The sequence below is a fragment of the Macrobrachium nipponense genome, chromosome 30 (assembly GCF_015104395.2).
Source record: "Macrobrachium nipponense isolate FS-2020 chromosome 30, ASM1510439v2, whole genome shotgun sequence".
Classification (NCBI taxonomy): Eukaryota; Metazoa; Arthropoda; class Malacostraca; order Decapoda; family Palaemonidae; genus Macrobrachium; species Macrobrachium nipponense.
Window position 1 is genome coordinate 57511677 of NC_087218.1, and position 16522 is coordinate 57528198.

The 16522-nt window shown below is 39.5% G+C and overlaps 2 protein-coding genes across 2 annotated transcripts in view; one reads left to right on the forward strand and one right to left on the reverse strand.

Moving 5' to 3' along the window:
• Positions 1-16522, forward strand: part of LOC135202169 (steroidogenic acute regulatory protein-like) — a 321018-nt gene that overhangs the window by 64728 nt on the left and 239768 nt on the right.
• LOC135202074 (steroidogenic acute regulatory protein-like) overlaps positions 13476-16522 on the reverse strand; it is an 86682-nt gene continuing 83635 nt past the window's right edge. Inside the window, exons 4-6 of the mRNA XM_064231331.1 lie at positions 16328-16453; positions 16171-16226; positions 13476-14093 (exon numbers count right to left, since the gene is read on the reverse strand). Of these exons, the coding sequence (XP_064087401.1) occupies positions 14070-14093; positions 16171-16226; positions 16328-16453 (206 nt within the window). The 3' untranslated portion in view covers positions 13476-14069. The remainder of the gene's footprint in view (positions 14094-16170; positions 16227-16327; positions 16454-16522) is intronic.

Here is a 16522-nt window from a genome sequence, read left to right on the forward strand (position 1 = left end):
TCTCCAGAAACGGCCCGCACCGACATTGAACACTGAAAATAGGCCAGCACTGCTTTGCCTGGCCAAGAGACTGCCATAATCTTGAAGATCTTATCGCTTCTCGATAGTCTGAACGCCTTCAGACTCCGGAGAGGAGGAGATATTAGATACTTCACTAAGTGACGATGTTAGATTACACCGATTCTCTCGGGAAGGGTCTTTGGACAATTTCTATGAATTACCTGACCTCTGTGAATCCAACCTCTTAGAGGCCAACATGTGGCGACTAAAGCTAATCCTCTAGGATCATGAATAAGGGAACAACTTAAGAGGAAGCTCCTTCGTCTTCAATATTTACGAAAAAACTTAACGAAAGGACGCCCCCTCAGTCTCTCCTCACTTCGACATACTTCTAAGTGAGGATTACTCAGACGTCAGTAGTTGTTGCCTTCGATCGAGAAGACCCGCACGGACGTGCACTAGTTTAACGAACCTCTTGAGGATCGTTACGTTCCGTGCCCCCAAGCCCATAACTAATTCTCTCTTCTTGAGCTATGAGAGATCTGAGAAATTATCCGAGATGATTTGGGCCACTCGATCCAAACTCATCCTTCGAGGAACTGGAGAGCCGACCAATTTTGGCTTCCAATTCTTTTCAGGGACAATGTGCCAGAACATCTGTTCCACCTCTGTTCGGATGTCTGGCCCCACTCGCTATCACCCGAGGTGATCTTCAAGGCGTTGAGAGAAAATTAGAATTATTACAAGATCTTTGATGTTATTCCAATTTCTTCGTGAGGAAAAATTGTAGAGGTCTCGAATTGCTGTTTATTCAGGGAAAACAAGCTTCTCCAGCGAGGAAATGGTCCCCAGCAAACTCATCCATTCCCTCACTCAGCCTGCTTCCTTCCCTAAATAAGGCTGCGCTTTGCATAAGGGTAGGCTCCACTTTGGGGGGTGCCGCCGATCGTAAAAAATATTTGCCAAAAATACACTAATCAAGACAGGCTAATGAAATTATCAGGCATTATTAGCACTATAATAACGCATATTCTCTGTGAGTTTTATCATCCTACAGGGAAAATTAATGATTTTATTAAAAAAAAATGTGAAAAAAATGCAAAAATTCCGGGCCCCTCTACTGAAGGTTATTTGGTGATTGTGAGAAACTACAGTCTTGAATAGAAATTCGGTGTGACAGAATGTTGGTATATCCACCTGGAACATGCACAAAAAAAATTATCAAAATAGAACAGTAAATAAGCACGTACCAACAAAAAAAAGAGCAACAACTTCAGGTAAGTTCAGCGAAAGCCCCGGCGAAATAGCAGGCTATAGCTAGGAAGAAATATTCAGGAAAAATTCAAATCTCGATTTAGGGACAAAACCTTTTGAGAGTTTGTAGTTAATATGTCACTTGATAGCCTAAAACATCTAAAAATTATATTATTTAGGACAATCAAGAAAAACCACCCCCACCTTTTTTTTTTTTTTTTTTTTTTTTTTTTTTTTTTTTGGAGGTGGGTTTTTCTTTGATTGTCCTAAATAATATAATTTTTAGATGTTTTAGGCTATCAAGTGACATAATAACTACAAACTCTCAAAAGGTTTTGCCCCTAAATCGAGAGATTTGAATTTTCCTGATATTTCTTCCTAGCTATAGCCTGCTATTTCGCCGGGGCTTTCGCTGAACTTACCTGAAGTTGTTGCTCTTTTTTTTGTTGGTACGTGCTTATTTACTGTTCTATTTTGATAATTTTTTCTTTTTTGTGCATGTTCCAGGTGGATATACCAACATTCTGTCACACCGAATTTCTATTCAAGACTGTAGTTTCTCACCAATCACCAAATAACCTTCAGTACGAGGGGCCCGGAAATTTTTGCATTTTTTCACATTTTTTTAAATAAAATCATTAATTTTCCCTGTAGGATGATAAAACTCACAGAGAATATGCGTTATTATAGTGCTAATAATGCCTGATAATTTCATTAGCCTGTCTTGATTAGTGTATTTTTGGCAAATATTTTTTACGATTTTTTACAATCGGGACCCCTCCAAAGTGGAGCCTACCCATAAGCAGGAGAGCATTATTATAGTGCTATGCCGCGGTAGATTCGTACAGAATTCTGTTACCGTGCGGTAAACCCGCACCGAACAAGTATAAGAGATATCTTGTTGAAATTTCTAAGTAAACGGAAGGCATGTTCATTCATGATTACTAGAAATTTCCTCAACCCGAGGCTAAAATCCATGATTGTAGGGCAGAGAGACGCAACCAACCGCGCATGACACCGAGCTAGACGGTACTGCGTAGATCACAGTAACAGCAGCCTTGTTCATCGTCTCGCACTATCTGCCTGAGTTGCCAGCTACTCCTTTTACGAAGGGATAGGTATGAAATTATCGAGCAAAAGGAAACTCTCAAGCAGGCATATTTAAACGAAACAAAATTCGCTAAATACAGAATCTGAGTTGGTGTTGTCATAACAATACCTGAATAGTTATTCTCACTCCGAAAAACTCTTGGAAGGTTGAAGGGAGTGTCAATTAAATACATTTAGAACAACAGTTCTTTCGGCTTCTATCCGCAGAGGTAAATACGATATGCGTATATGACTTGACCCCATGCGTTAGCAAAATGACGCAAAGATAAACTACGTAAGTATTGTAGAAATTTGAACATCGAATTCTCTACTACATCTTTCCTCGACGAGGAAGAGAGAAAGAAAGGAAAAAGAGACTGTCCACGTTCTAATGAATGAGACTTTTTAAAAGAACTCCTTGACTCTTTTTCCAAGACTCTTTGCCAAGAAAAGGGAGTAATATTCGAATAGAGATCATCAAGAGAGAACCGAGGATCGAAAATGGACCGTTCAATGTTCTTATGATATTGGACATAAGACTTCCTGGATCTAGTCTACAAGTCTTTTTCCTACTCCCGGATGAGCCTCTGAAAATGAATGAGAGCTCTTCCGAAATTTGTTAATGAGTTTATCTGCTTAAACGATAAAAACGTTAAAATCTATGTCAATGAGAACTACCCCATTTATGAGGGGTCCCCCACTTAAATGACAAAACGTTTAGTATCTTGACAATGGGGAAAACGTCCTTACTTGACAAAATATTAGCACTTTGCCTAATAGGGGAAAACCCTTTAACATGACCGAAAGTCACCCAAGAATCCGAGTATATAATCTTCCCGATTCTCAGAGAAATCGATGAAGAGGAAAGATGATCGAAGAAAAAATTTGGGTATGTCTCTCCGCTAACTCCGAATCCTTTTAAAAAATTTCTGTAAAGGAATGTCCTGTGGAGAGTCCTGAAAAAACCTCCTCTTGACGAGCGTTTATAAAGCGTCAAGCGTCCCAAGAAACGTCCTGGAACAGCAAATAAAACGCCTTCTACAAGTATTTTCTCTCGCAAAGCGTCCTGCCGAGCTTCCACCGAAGCGTCCTGGCGAATGTGCAAAAAAGCGTCCTCATAAGCGTTCCTGCCGAGCGTCCTCAACAAAAGCGTCCTGGAAAGCGTCCTCAAAACAAAAAAAACGTCTCCTGCGTAGCTAGAGCTGTCTGAGCAGAGAACACCAAGTCTTCTGAACGACGTTTCAGAGAAGAACTCGTTGAGCGCCCTGATGCATGCAAGAATCCCGCCAAGAGGCGTCCTGGCGAGCGACCTTGCCAACATCTCATGTATGACGAACCGCGTTTTGCGTATGACGTTGAATATTTTCAAGGGACGTCCTCATGCGAGTCTCCATGGAGAACCGAACGCTGCTCCTGAAGTGTGTGAACACAAAAGGAAGACGTATGGCTTTTCGTCTTCAAGACGGGCCTTAAAGACCTTCATACCTTTTTACAAAGACAGTGGCTGCCTGTGTGACAACTTGCGCGTCTTTAGTAATGCAAAAGAACATCTCCAGAAACGCACTCAGCAAAGGAACGCCGAGCGTCCGAAAGACACCCTCGCAAGGTGCTTGCCGAGCGTCCTGGAGGAATGTTCTCTACTTATAGGACGTCGAGCACCTCCAAAAGCTAGCTCACGTCTAAATTGCCCTTCTTATGCCGAACCAGAGACATAAGTTGTTTGACTGTGCAAAGCAGCTTGCCGGACGTCAAACTTATCAGCTTGCTTTTCGAAGTAAAGCGAACGTTACATAACGTATACGGAGCGCCATGAGGAGAGGAGACGAAAACTGAGTTGCTCCTCCAAAAGGTGGAATCAAGAATGTCCTTGATTACCAAATTCTTTTGGAATGCTAGCGAGGTTGAAACAGCTCTAACTTCATGAGCGTTCACTCGCAGGAGGCTCAAATCACTCTTCTGGCAAGATGAATGAGCCTCCTTAATAATGTAATAAATGAGGTTTCACTCGCAGGAGCTCAAATCACTTTTCTGTATGAAATGAGCCTTAATAATGTATTTACTGAATGATAAATGACGTTCACTGCAGGAGGCTCAAATCACTCTTCTGGCAAGATGATGAGCCTCCTTAATATGTCCCTTAGGAAAAGAGCCAGTGCATTCTTCGAAAAGGGTAAATGTGGTCTCTTTACTCTTCATCCTCTCGTGACGAGAGAGAGGACGTGAAGCGTCCTCTTCTCTAAAGCTTCTTTAGGGGGCGCGAGTCCTTCCGAGAGCCCCAACCCCTGTGTGGGGAGGTGCCTCGGAGGACGAGAAACAATCCTTCAAGATTCGTGCACGTGCTCGATCTTCGGCAGCCTGGGAAGCGACAACAGGACCTGCCGAAAGGAAGCCAGATCAGCATGAAAAACCCGTAACCCTCCTTCGGCTTTTGACATGCCCTCTGGTTTTCTGGTTTTCTGGGAGTCCGACAGAGGTCTAGGCCTAGAGGCGTTATGGGGCCGATCTGACGTTCCCTCCTAACGAGAGAGAGGACGTGAAGCGTCCTCTTCTCTAAAGCTTCTTAGAGGGCGCGAGTCCTTCCGAGAGCTCCAACCCTTGCGCGGGGGAGGACGCCTCAGAGGACGAGAAGCAATCCTTTCAAGATTCGTGCACGTGCACGATCTTTAGCAGCCTGGGAAGCGTCAACAGGTTCTGCCGAAGGGACGCCAGATCGGTGGGGAGCCCCCGTAACCCTCTTGCGGCTTTCGACATGCCCTCTCCCTGAGTCCTGGGAGTCCGACAGAGGTCCAGGCCTAGAGGCATTATGGGGCCGATCTGACGCCCCCTCCACAACACAAGGGGCACTACACTTCACAACACTGATTGGAGAGCGAGCACTTTAGTCTAAGATACTTGATGTAATCTCTAGCAGACACTTCTTCTAGGCCCGTAAGCCATACCCACAGGGTTAGGCAAAATAAAATCTACAGGAGGTTAGAAGGTTCATTATTTCTAACCTCTGTTTACTGTGGAGGAAAACTCCTGATTCATTTTTAAAACGCTCTAAAAAATGCGTACATGAATCCTACTTCTTCCATAATCAGTCACACTTACACTAATTACATTGAACTTATGAAAACAAAGAAAACATGTAAACGCCATATATACTAAGCGAGTGTCTACCGAAAGTTCCGGTAGCTTCACCTTACCCCAAGCAGACAACAAAGTCTGAAACTAGGCTAACTACTTCAGACATCAAATGCAATGAAAAAATTTACGATAGCGTATGCCTAGCCACAAATCCAAGTCAATAATCGAAAGAATAATTAGGATACTTAAGCGGCTAATGAAGTTTCAAAATCCTAGGCGGAGGTCTGTAAACAGTTGTTTACCGACCGGCGACAGAAAAAAATATGAATAGAAAATGGGAATAGTTCCTGATATCCGCCTCCCCAAGCGGCGGGAAATGGGTACTACCACCATGGCCGCCCACGCGTGTGCCGCGAATTTTGAAATTCTGTCGGACTTCGGAGAATACAGCCTATATATATATATCTGTCAGGTAAGTTTCATGAACAAAATAGTAATTATCTCTCTCTCTCTCTCTCTCTCTCTCTCTCTCTCCTACAGAGATTATATTTTTTTTTGTATGATAAAAGAGTTTACTATTTTCAAATATTAATATTAATGTACACAGCAATAATATCAATTCATTAAAGCAAATACTAATATGAATTAGTAAGGTTTTAGTTTATAAATTTGAAAAATTATGTAAGAATGAAGGAAATCCCAGTCTTCTCTCTCTAACTCCAGGTACTAAATCTGTCAGTTATCAAGTAATTAGACTGGAGGGGAGGAGCTGTTTGTGTTGTTGCCACCAAGGTTCATGCAATTTCTCTCTCTCTCTCTCTCTCTCTCTCTCTCTCTCTCTCTCTCATCTCTCTCTCTCTCTCTCTCTCTCTCTCTCTCTCTCCTCATTTACTGAGACTTGAATTTTTATAGTATGTGTATACTGTTAACAATGGTTAACAATGAAAATATATCTAAAAAACAATTGTATTTCAAAGAAATCCCTGGTTTATTTTCTAATTGTCCCAAAATCCTGGATGCCTTAATTGTGACCTAACCTAAGATGAGCTTGTTTTACGCCTCACCTCAACCAACAGTACAGAGCAGTAAATATGGCTGTTAGGTATCAGGCTATTGAACCTAGGCTATTATTGATACTATTATTATGTTATGCCTATGGATGAAGTTTATATGTAGTACAGTGTTCCCCCCGTATTCGCGGACTCACACATTCGCGGATTTTTCTTTGGAACCTATCTAGAATTATTCACGGACGGACTCGCCCATTTGCGGAATTTTCCGAAGAAAATAATCACTAATTAGTGTATTTTGATGTTTATTTTCATGACTAAATACATTTTTTATGATACAAAAATGATTTACTAATTTTCAAATATTAATTTTGATTAATACTGTATTAGTAAGTTTAATAAGTTTAAATATCACATAATAAAAATAATAATTCTCTCTCTCTCTCTCTCTCTACTACAAAGATGTATGTTTTTTGTATGATAAATAAATGATTTACTATTTTCAAATATTAATATTAATTTATACAGCAATAATATCAATTCATTAAAGAAAATACCATAGTGAATTAGTAAGATTTTAGCTTATAAATTTAAAAATTATGAAGAATGAAGGAAATCCCAGTCAGATTCTTTCTCTAAACTCCAGGTACTAAAAAACTCAGATATACGTATCAAGTTAAGTGACCGGAGGGGGAAGGAGCTGATTTGTTGCTGCCATCAAACTGCTCATGAAATTTCCACCCTCTCTCTCTCTCCTCCTCTCTCCTCTCCTCCCTTATCTCTCTCTCTCGTCTCCTATCGTCTCTCTCTCTTCTTCTCTCTCTCTCTCTCTCTCTCTCTCTCTCTCTCTCTCTCTTTTTTACTGAGATGAGAGATTTTTTATGGTACATATATGCGTAATATGTTTATTAATATTTTCAAATAATAATAATAATAATAATAACTGTAATTACAAAAATCATATGTGAAAGTATTTTACAAATACGTACTACGATAATCTCTCTCTCTCTCTCTCTCTCTCTCTCTCTCTCTCTCTCTCTCTCTCTCTCTCTTAAGGGGATCGGCCGGTTTGGTTTCCGACTTTTTTAACAACAGGATGTTGATATATAGGGGGTTTGTTAAAGGATATTGTGTGGAACTTCTGGGGAAAAAAATTTGTTCAGTGACCTTAGGTTTTGTGACGCCAGAGCATTTTTTGGCCAAAAATGGCCATTTTCAAAATGCATCTCCTCCTCTGCTTTTTGGTTTTAAGGGATGAGATTTGAACCACGTATAAAACACATATGGACCTTTGATATAAAGCCGGGGATTTTTGATTTTTCAATTATTTTTCGAGATATGAATTTTTTTTTTTTTTAATGAAATTTTCCCAGAAAAATTAGAGGAAAAAATTGCCAAAAATCAGAAACTCAAAATATTAAAAATCCCTGGGTTTTTTTTAATCTACCATGTTTCCCCATATTATATATGAAATTTCATTTAGATTGGTCCAATACTAAGGGAGGAGATACATTTTGAAGGTGAAAAACTTATGTTTTGAGAAACGGGCCTTCAAAGTTTTTAGGTACATAAAAAAAGGTAAAAGACTGTGTTACCATTAATTTTATGGTTTTAGTTTTTATTTTTGAGTATTAATGCAAAATTATTATGAATAGGAATATTAATTAATTGATTATCTTTGTGCTCCAGCAAACTTAGTCTTGTGTGCTCTGTTCCAAATTTTGAATGAAACTTTCATTCAGGTTTTGTGTAAGACCACGAACGCAGCGTTCAAGCAATTCTTTCTCAGACAGGACTTCATACACAGCCTTTATTTTCCTTTCACTCTCAGCATCTAAATTGATAACTGTTGAAGATCTCTTGAACTCTATTTTCTCTCTTTCTTTACCCATTGCTATGCTGCGCTGAAAATAGCACCAAGAATCTTCCCCTTTTGGACAAAGTCATGACGTTGATTTTCTTTGGAACTGAATATATGGTTGAATGATGCCATTATGTCCTTCTTCACTTATTATTATAATTTTATTTTCACTATCATTGATAATATCAGACCTCCGATCTACTGCTTTCTTCTTCTAAAATATCTTTGCCCTTTAGCAGTGATGAACGAATAAAGAGACGATTAGGGGTGGATGTGGTTGGCCTCTGGACAGCAGAGATCATAGCGTGCGCCATTTGCTGCGCGGCGCCTCTCTCTCTCGTTGTCGCTTCATCCCCTCTGACACTAGTTTCTTGAATTCTCTGTTCTACTTCTTCGATGGGCATATCCAATTGGCTTTTCAGCATTCTAGAGGCATGAAGTGAAGTCTTGGACCTTTTAGGCATGGTGGTGAAAAACTAAAAACACCGCAGAAAACACAGAGTTCAGTCAAGGCTAGCGAGTGTGAAAAAATGCGACCCTATAACGTGCAAGTTTTATAAGCAACTGTTGGCCAGTGGGGCACGCGCTGAGCCTCATGACTCATGATGCCGTGCTTTGTCTTGTCTAGGAATAACTAAGAAGGTACCAATTAGGCTATTATTGACATTATATATTTCATTTCAAAGGAAGTTTTCGTAACAAAAATCACAAAAACTATACAGACTAAATCATTTGCGCTACTGGTGTTTTGTGGGTATAAAGTTATTGTTACATTTCAGGCCATAACTAGAAAAGTAGGCGAATTTTAGCATAATACTTCGTGGACACATTCTTGAATGCTCTACGAAGCCATGGAATTTTTTTCAGCAAATCGAATATGTTTCATATTTTTTTGGGGTTTTTGGGGTTTTTTAGGCAGCCGATCCCCTTAAAGCGATGTATGTTTTTTGGATGATGATTTACTAATTTTCAAATATCAATATTAATGTAAACAGCAATAATATAAATTCATTAAAGAAAATACTAAAGTGAATTAGCAAGATTTTAGTTTATAAATAAAAAGAATTACGTAAGAATGAAAGAAAATGCACTTTACCCCGCATCTTTCTCTTGGAACTCCAGTAGCAAGCCGAGTTGGCTGGGGTCCAACAACTGTGTTGCCATATCTCAGGATAATGTAAACTCTCTCTCTCTCTCTCTCTTTTACTGAGATGAGAGAATTTCTATGGTACATGTGTATGTTTATTAATATTTTTGCATAATAATAATAATAGTAATATAACTATATTCAAAATTCATATGTGATAGTATTTTAAAGAAGTACAATAATCTATCCACTTCACTCTTTTAAATAAGGACAACCCTCTCTCTCTCTCTCTCTCTCTCTCTCTCTCTCTCTCTCTCTCTCTCTCTCTCTCTCTCTCTCTCTCCACACAAGATACTAGCATGCGCTAGTGGTAACTCTCGCCCTCTGTTTGGGCTGGAAGTGTATGTATAAGTATATCTTTAAGGACATTACTACATTTTATGGTAAAATAATATACAGTACAGTAGTACCTCGAGATACGAAAGGCTCAACTTACGAAAAAATCCAAGTTACAAAAGCCAATGCGAAAAATTTTACTGCTCTACATACGAAAAGTTTTCAAGATACGAAAGGTTTCTGAAAGTCCGAGATTCGCCCGATAACAATTTTGAAACTCGCGCCGCACGCCGCCATCTTAGTGCTAGTAGACTCGCCACCATCCTCCTGCTCTCCCATTGGTTCCTGATGCTAGCCAAGCCATGAGATCCTTCTCTCTGATTGGACAGCATCCCTCCCATCATGCATCTTCTATACGTACGCGCTGGCGTCCCTTAGCCTCGGCCACTCCGCACCCGAAACTTTACCATATGCAATCGGCATTCGTTGCCTCCAACGAATTTCGTTTAGTAAACGTAAATTCGTTAGTGATTTCGTTGCAAGTACATATTATCGTGTTGTGCGAAGACTGTATATTGTGTAACTTTACGTAAATTAACGTAGTCATGGGTCCCAAGAAAGTTGAAATTCACGGAAAGAAAGCGCCATGCTCTCTTTGGAGACAAAGTGGAGATCATAAAAGAAGTACGAAGCTGGTATGCGATTGAGTGTGATCGCAAAGGAATACGGCCGTAATCCATCGACAATAGGCACCATCCTTAACAGAAGGATGCCATCAAAGCAACTACACCGTCGAAGGGCATCACTATTTTGTCCAGCAAGAGGAGCCATGTGCACGACGAGATGGAATGGCTGCTCCTCATCTGGATGAAAAGACAAAGAAATCGCTGGCGATACAGTAATGGAGACAGCAATCGCTCACAAGGCCAGTGCTATTTTCGGCGATTTGATTGCGCAGGCGGAAGACGAGGGAGGGGAAGGGACTTCAACGCCAACCCCAGAGTTCAAGGCTTCGCATGGCTGGTTCGAGAAATTTCGTAAACGGACTGGCATCCATTCGGTGGTGCATCATGGGGAGGCTGCCAGCTCGGACACGAAAGCGGCCGAAGCCTTTAAAAAGACGTTCGACGAGATGATGACCAAGGAAGGCTACAGTTCTCAGCAAGTCTTCAACTGTGATGAGACTGGCCTTTTTTGGAAAAAATGCCTCGTCGGACATACATCACGGAGGAAGAGAAGAAGCTACCCGGGCATAAGCCTATGAAAGACAGGCTTACGCTCGCACTTTGTTCGAACGCCAGTGGGGATTGCAAGGTGAAGCCCCTACTGGTGTATCACTCCGAGACTCCTCGAGCCTTCAAGGCCCACAAAGTGTTGAAGAAGCTTCCAGTGATGTGGAGGGCTAAATGCAAAAGCCCTGGTAATGAGGCTTTTGTTCACGGAGTGGGTAAATCTGTGTTTCGGCCCGACTGTGAAGGAGTTTTTTGGAAGAGAAGCGCCTCCCCTGAAATGTCTGCTGGTGTTGGACAATGCCCCTCCCCACCCTCCTGGCCTCGAGGAAGATATCCTAGCAGAGTATTCCTTCGTTAAGATTCTTTTTCTTCTGCCCAACACCACCCCTCTCCTCCAGCCCATGGACCAGCAAGTGATAGCGAACTTTAAGAAGCTGTACACGAAACATCTTTTCAAGAGATGTTTCGACATCACCGATACCACAAACCTCACCTTGCGTCAATTTTGGAAGGAGCATTTCGACATCGTCATTTGCATCCGACTCATTGACCTAGCTTGGCAGGAGGTTTCGAGCGAACCTTGAATTCCTCGTGGAGGAAACTCTGGCCTGATGCCGTATCCGCCAGAGACTTCGAGGGATTCGACGTGGGCGAAGCTGGTACTGCAGAGTCAGAAACAGTTGATGATCCGAAACTGTTTTGGAACCAGATCTTGATGAGATCGTTGCACTCGGCAAGTCCATGGGGCTGGTCGTCGACGAGGACGACATCAACGACCTTCTCGAGGAGCACCAAGAGGAGCTTACGACGGATGACCTGAAGGAGTTGGAGGCCATGCAACTTAACGTCGTTCAAGAGGAGTCTCTAGCAGCGGCGAGGAAGAGGAGGAGTGGAGCCTATGACAACGGCAGAATTAAGGATATTCTAGGCGCTTTTCATAAAGTGCAATTGTTTATCGAAAAAGACACCCTGAAAAGGCTCACACAGGTCGTATGCTTGCGCAGTTCGATGACGTTTGCTTGAGTCGTTTCAGGAACATTGTGAAAAAGTAGGCAGAAGCAATCTTCCTTGGATCGTTATTTTTTAAAGAGGCCTTCAGCATTAGCAGGAGTAAGCAAAAAGGAAGAACCATGAAGTGATAAAAAACAGAAAGTTGAAAGCAAAAAGGAAGAACAAAGTGATGAAAAACAGAACGTTGAAAGCGGTGATAAAGTTGAAATTCTGTAAAAAAAAAAAAAAAAAAAAAAAAAAAAAAAAAAAAAAAAGCCTACGTAAAAGCAAAAAAAAAAAAAATAAAAAAAATAAAAAATAAAAAAAAATTTTTAACGTAATTTCTAGATTTTTGTAAGTTAAGTGTTACAGTTTTGTTAAGGTGTTTCGTAAATTTTAGTTTTATGGTTCTCCTTAAATTTTTTGTGTGTTTTCGTAAAGTAAAGTGTACGTACATACGTACGTTATCTGCCGTTTGTCCTCCTCCTCCTCTGCCCCCACTATCGGAGATAGCCTCACTCGAAAGGTAAGCTTCTACATTTTACGTTACAGTAATAATATTTCTTGTACACTAATATACACTTTATTTACAGGTTTTCAATTTTTATTCTTAATTTAGGTATTGAATGGTCCAAATTGTTGTAGTATTTCATTGTTTATAGGTCAATTTAGCTTTATTATGAAATTTAATGGGGTGTTTTTGGAGGGCTTGGAACGGATTAGCCATTTTACATGTAAAATGTGTCCAAGATACGAAAAACTCATTATACGAAGGGCCGCTCGGAACGGGATTAATTTCGTATCTCGAGGTACCACTGTACTAGTTTACAAATAATATTACGTTTAATGAGATTAAACAGTAACAATAACACTCTCTCTCTCTCTCTCTCTCTCTCGCTCTCTCTCTCTCTCTCTCTCTCTCTCTCTCTCTCTGCTATTGGCTGTTTATATATTTCTAATGGTAAAATGTTTAAGATTACTTTAAAATGATATTAATAATACCAATTCAATGGTATATTGATGTAGGATAATACTTTAAGTAGACATTTGGTATTGTGATTTCACTTCCCTTGTAAAAAGAAAATGGATGTCTCAAATAGTAACAGTATGAAAGAAAACGTGCATGACTGAATACTTATGGGGGGGACTGAATTATTTTCACATGCGTAACTAAGTCATTCAGTACGTACATAGTATGTATTTATGTATAAACATAAAATGTACGATTTACTTTAAAATAGTATTAATAATATTTCAAAGATTAATATGAACCATAATAGGATATTTTATGTATATTTGATGAAGGATGGTCTTTCAGGGATACTTTGGTGTTTGCATGTTCAAGATAGTTTATGAGCATTTTATTTTTAGAGGGGGGTTCCAAACATTCGCGGATTCTAACTATTCACGGGGGGGTCTGGTACGCATCCCCCGCGAATACGGGGGGACCACTGTACAGCATTGGAGATGACAATTATTTTACCATACTGTTGTCAAACTTTATTGTGTGTCAGTTTGATCCATGAATAAAGAATGATAATAATCAGTTCTGCCGCTAGAGTGTGAAACAGGACTCTAATTTATAGGCGAAAGAAAGGCACATATATAACATTGACAAATTGGTCAACTATATTGCTCAAGTGTATACTACAAAGTACAGCAGACATAATTAAAATTATAATTTTTACATATAGTACACATTGCCCCTGGTAAATTCTGCAAAGATAATTTACAAATCTTTATAGACTACTTAGAAAATGACCATATTGTAGTTGCCATATTTACAAAAGCTTATGGCTTAACTGTTGAAGAAATATATCAGCAAAATTGAATATTTTGATTTCTGCATAAAGTACATATTGTATATAACAAATGGTGCATAAATCATCAGAGAGTCTTGACGGACATCCGAGAAAACAAGTTTTAAAGAGTACAGGATTTCCCATGAGATTGTATGGGTTGTGCCATTGTTTACAAAAGAATCAACGCATAGCAATGACTCCAGGCAGTATACGTCACAAGCTGGTTTGGCTATTACACACTGTCCAATCTCTCCTCTCTATATTTATGCTAGACAAAACCCACAACAGTTTAGCTAACATATTCTCACTGAATTGATGCAGATTGTACGCTACTGCCTGCTAGGCTATTGCCGACATCGTTACCTGAAAGGATCATCTTTATCATTAATAAATAATAATTGTGGAACACATCTTTAGATAAAACTTATAAATAGAATGATAAATTCTCGAAAACAATTTTTGTTTCTACAAACAGCTAACGATCATAATAATAAAATATAAGAGGCATGGACGTGTGCCAGCAAAAAGCTGTTGACTAGAACTTGAAATTATGCTCTTAGTTTTCAACTTAGATGTTTCCACGAACTTCGGTATGAAATCAACGAGTAAAGAACTAAATTCTTGGAGCTAACAATCATAAATCGTGAGCACCAACAAGTGCTGGCAAAAAAAAAGTTTATGGCTTTTTACGCACAACAAAATCAAAGCCCCACAGTCTAAATTAATACAATTTTAACTGGAACTTAAAATTATACACTTAGCTCTCAACCTACATGTTTCCATGAACCTCGGTAATAAAATGAATAAGCAAAGAATGAAATTCTTGGAGCTAACCTAACAATCATAAAATGTAAGAAGCGTCAACAAGTGCTGGCGAAAAAAGCCGATTTATAGCCTTTCACGCACAATAAAATAATTGTTCTACAGTCTAAACAAAAACATTTCTGGGCTCAGTTCGTGTCGCTGCGCGAAATATCCTTTAATCCATTATTTCTAAGGTAAATGTACTAACACATACCAGAGAATAAATAAAATAAAGAAAAGGTCAGTACAACTGACTCGCTCACCCTCCAAGAGGGTGTCGGTATGAACACTATGGCGAGTGAGACCACTACCACGAACCGCTTGCCAATAGAAATCTCCCACTACAAAATCCCCACAAGAGGGGAGCCGACCCACAGAGTGGCAGCAGCTACTACTACTCCATCCCATGCTGCCGACTGCTGCGCCTCTGGTGGCCATCCTTTTCAGTTAGCGCACTACGTATACACGTGCCCTTTTTTGCTCTGTGTTTTTGTGCCCTTTTTTACTGGATTTATTCATCATGGAGCGTACAGCCATCGCAGCAGCTAAGTTAAGTAATCAGTGATTATTGCTATTTGGTTTTTTCCGGCCTTGAGTCAGTATTTGCCGTTTTTTAGGTATAAATACGAGCTCTAGGTCGGAAGCATGGCAGCATTGTTCTGCCTCGTGGCGGGTTCGTTCTTGGTCTTCCATACCCAGAACCTTCCTTACTTTATTACGCTCTGTTATTAGTTATCCAATTTATATTAAGGGTACAGCCTACGGGGTTTAATGTTTAAGACTGGAACTTAAAATTATGCACTTAGCTGAATAAGCGAAGAATGACCTTGATAAGCTCTGGTTTGTTTATCGGCCAGAAAAGGAATGCCTTTATGGTCTGTGTTTGGTCATATGTAAACATATAACAGCGCACACACACAGCCACTACTTCTTGAGGGTTTTGACGTAGATAAACTGAGTTTTAGCATTTGCTGAGGATAAGAGAAAGTGCACTCTTATCCTGAGCCCATTTATAATCTATCATGTGTTAAAATGTTTATCATTACAACACAATACCTGTCCACAAGACCAGCTAAAAGAGAATTCTCTGACATTGGTCTGGTCACCATGGAGCTCTGGTTAGACCATGGAAGGGCAACTCCTAGAGGACAAGACAGTGACTACACTATCAAAAAGACCATAAAAGGGCAACTCCTTGAGGACAAGACAGTGACTACACTATCAAAAAATAAACTGTAGTAAATCATAAGCAATTCCATTTAAACTATGCTATGTTTCAAGAAATGCCAAATATCACTTTATTGAACACTATATAGATCCATTTATTTAACAATTTCTCACTTTTGTGGGCAACTGTACTTAATTAGATAAAATATTCTACCATGATTCACATCTACTGAAGTAACTTTCCTTTTTCTGTTTACTATCTAGTAACAAGTAGTAGATGAAAATTTTTGCCATTCATTTACTGTTTTTGGGTAAAACAATTAGCAGAGGTCCAATATTCTGCCCATTTTTGATGATTTAGTACTAAATATGTACTAAGTGAATTCAACACTTTCTTAAGTAGCATAGAAAAAGCTCAGTCTACAGTATTTTGATGCAATCCAAAAGGCTTTGTTCTCTACTGACTTACCCTTGGAGACAACTTAGTAGCACCTCTTCTGGAATCATCTTCTTCATCATCAGAAGCTGCAAAGTAAATATTTTTGTCAAACATGAATTATGAACTACAAAATTCTTTTAAAGCAAATATAAGAAAAACAGATGGTTTTAAGAAAATTTTTTTTTACCTAAGGGTGACTCCATGGGAGAATAGAAATCTCCAATTGTCTCTGTATAATTATTCAGGTAATTCCTCACCGCTTCTAACTGAGGTATCATTGGGTCACTACCTGAATAATGGCCACCACTCGCAGCTGTAAGAAAAAACAAAAGAAAGTGGCAATAAATGCAAAATGTTAATTAAATTTCATCTACACAACCCC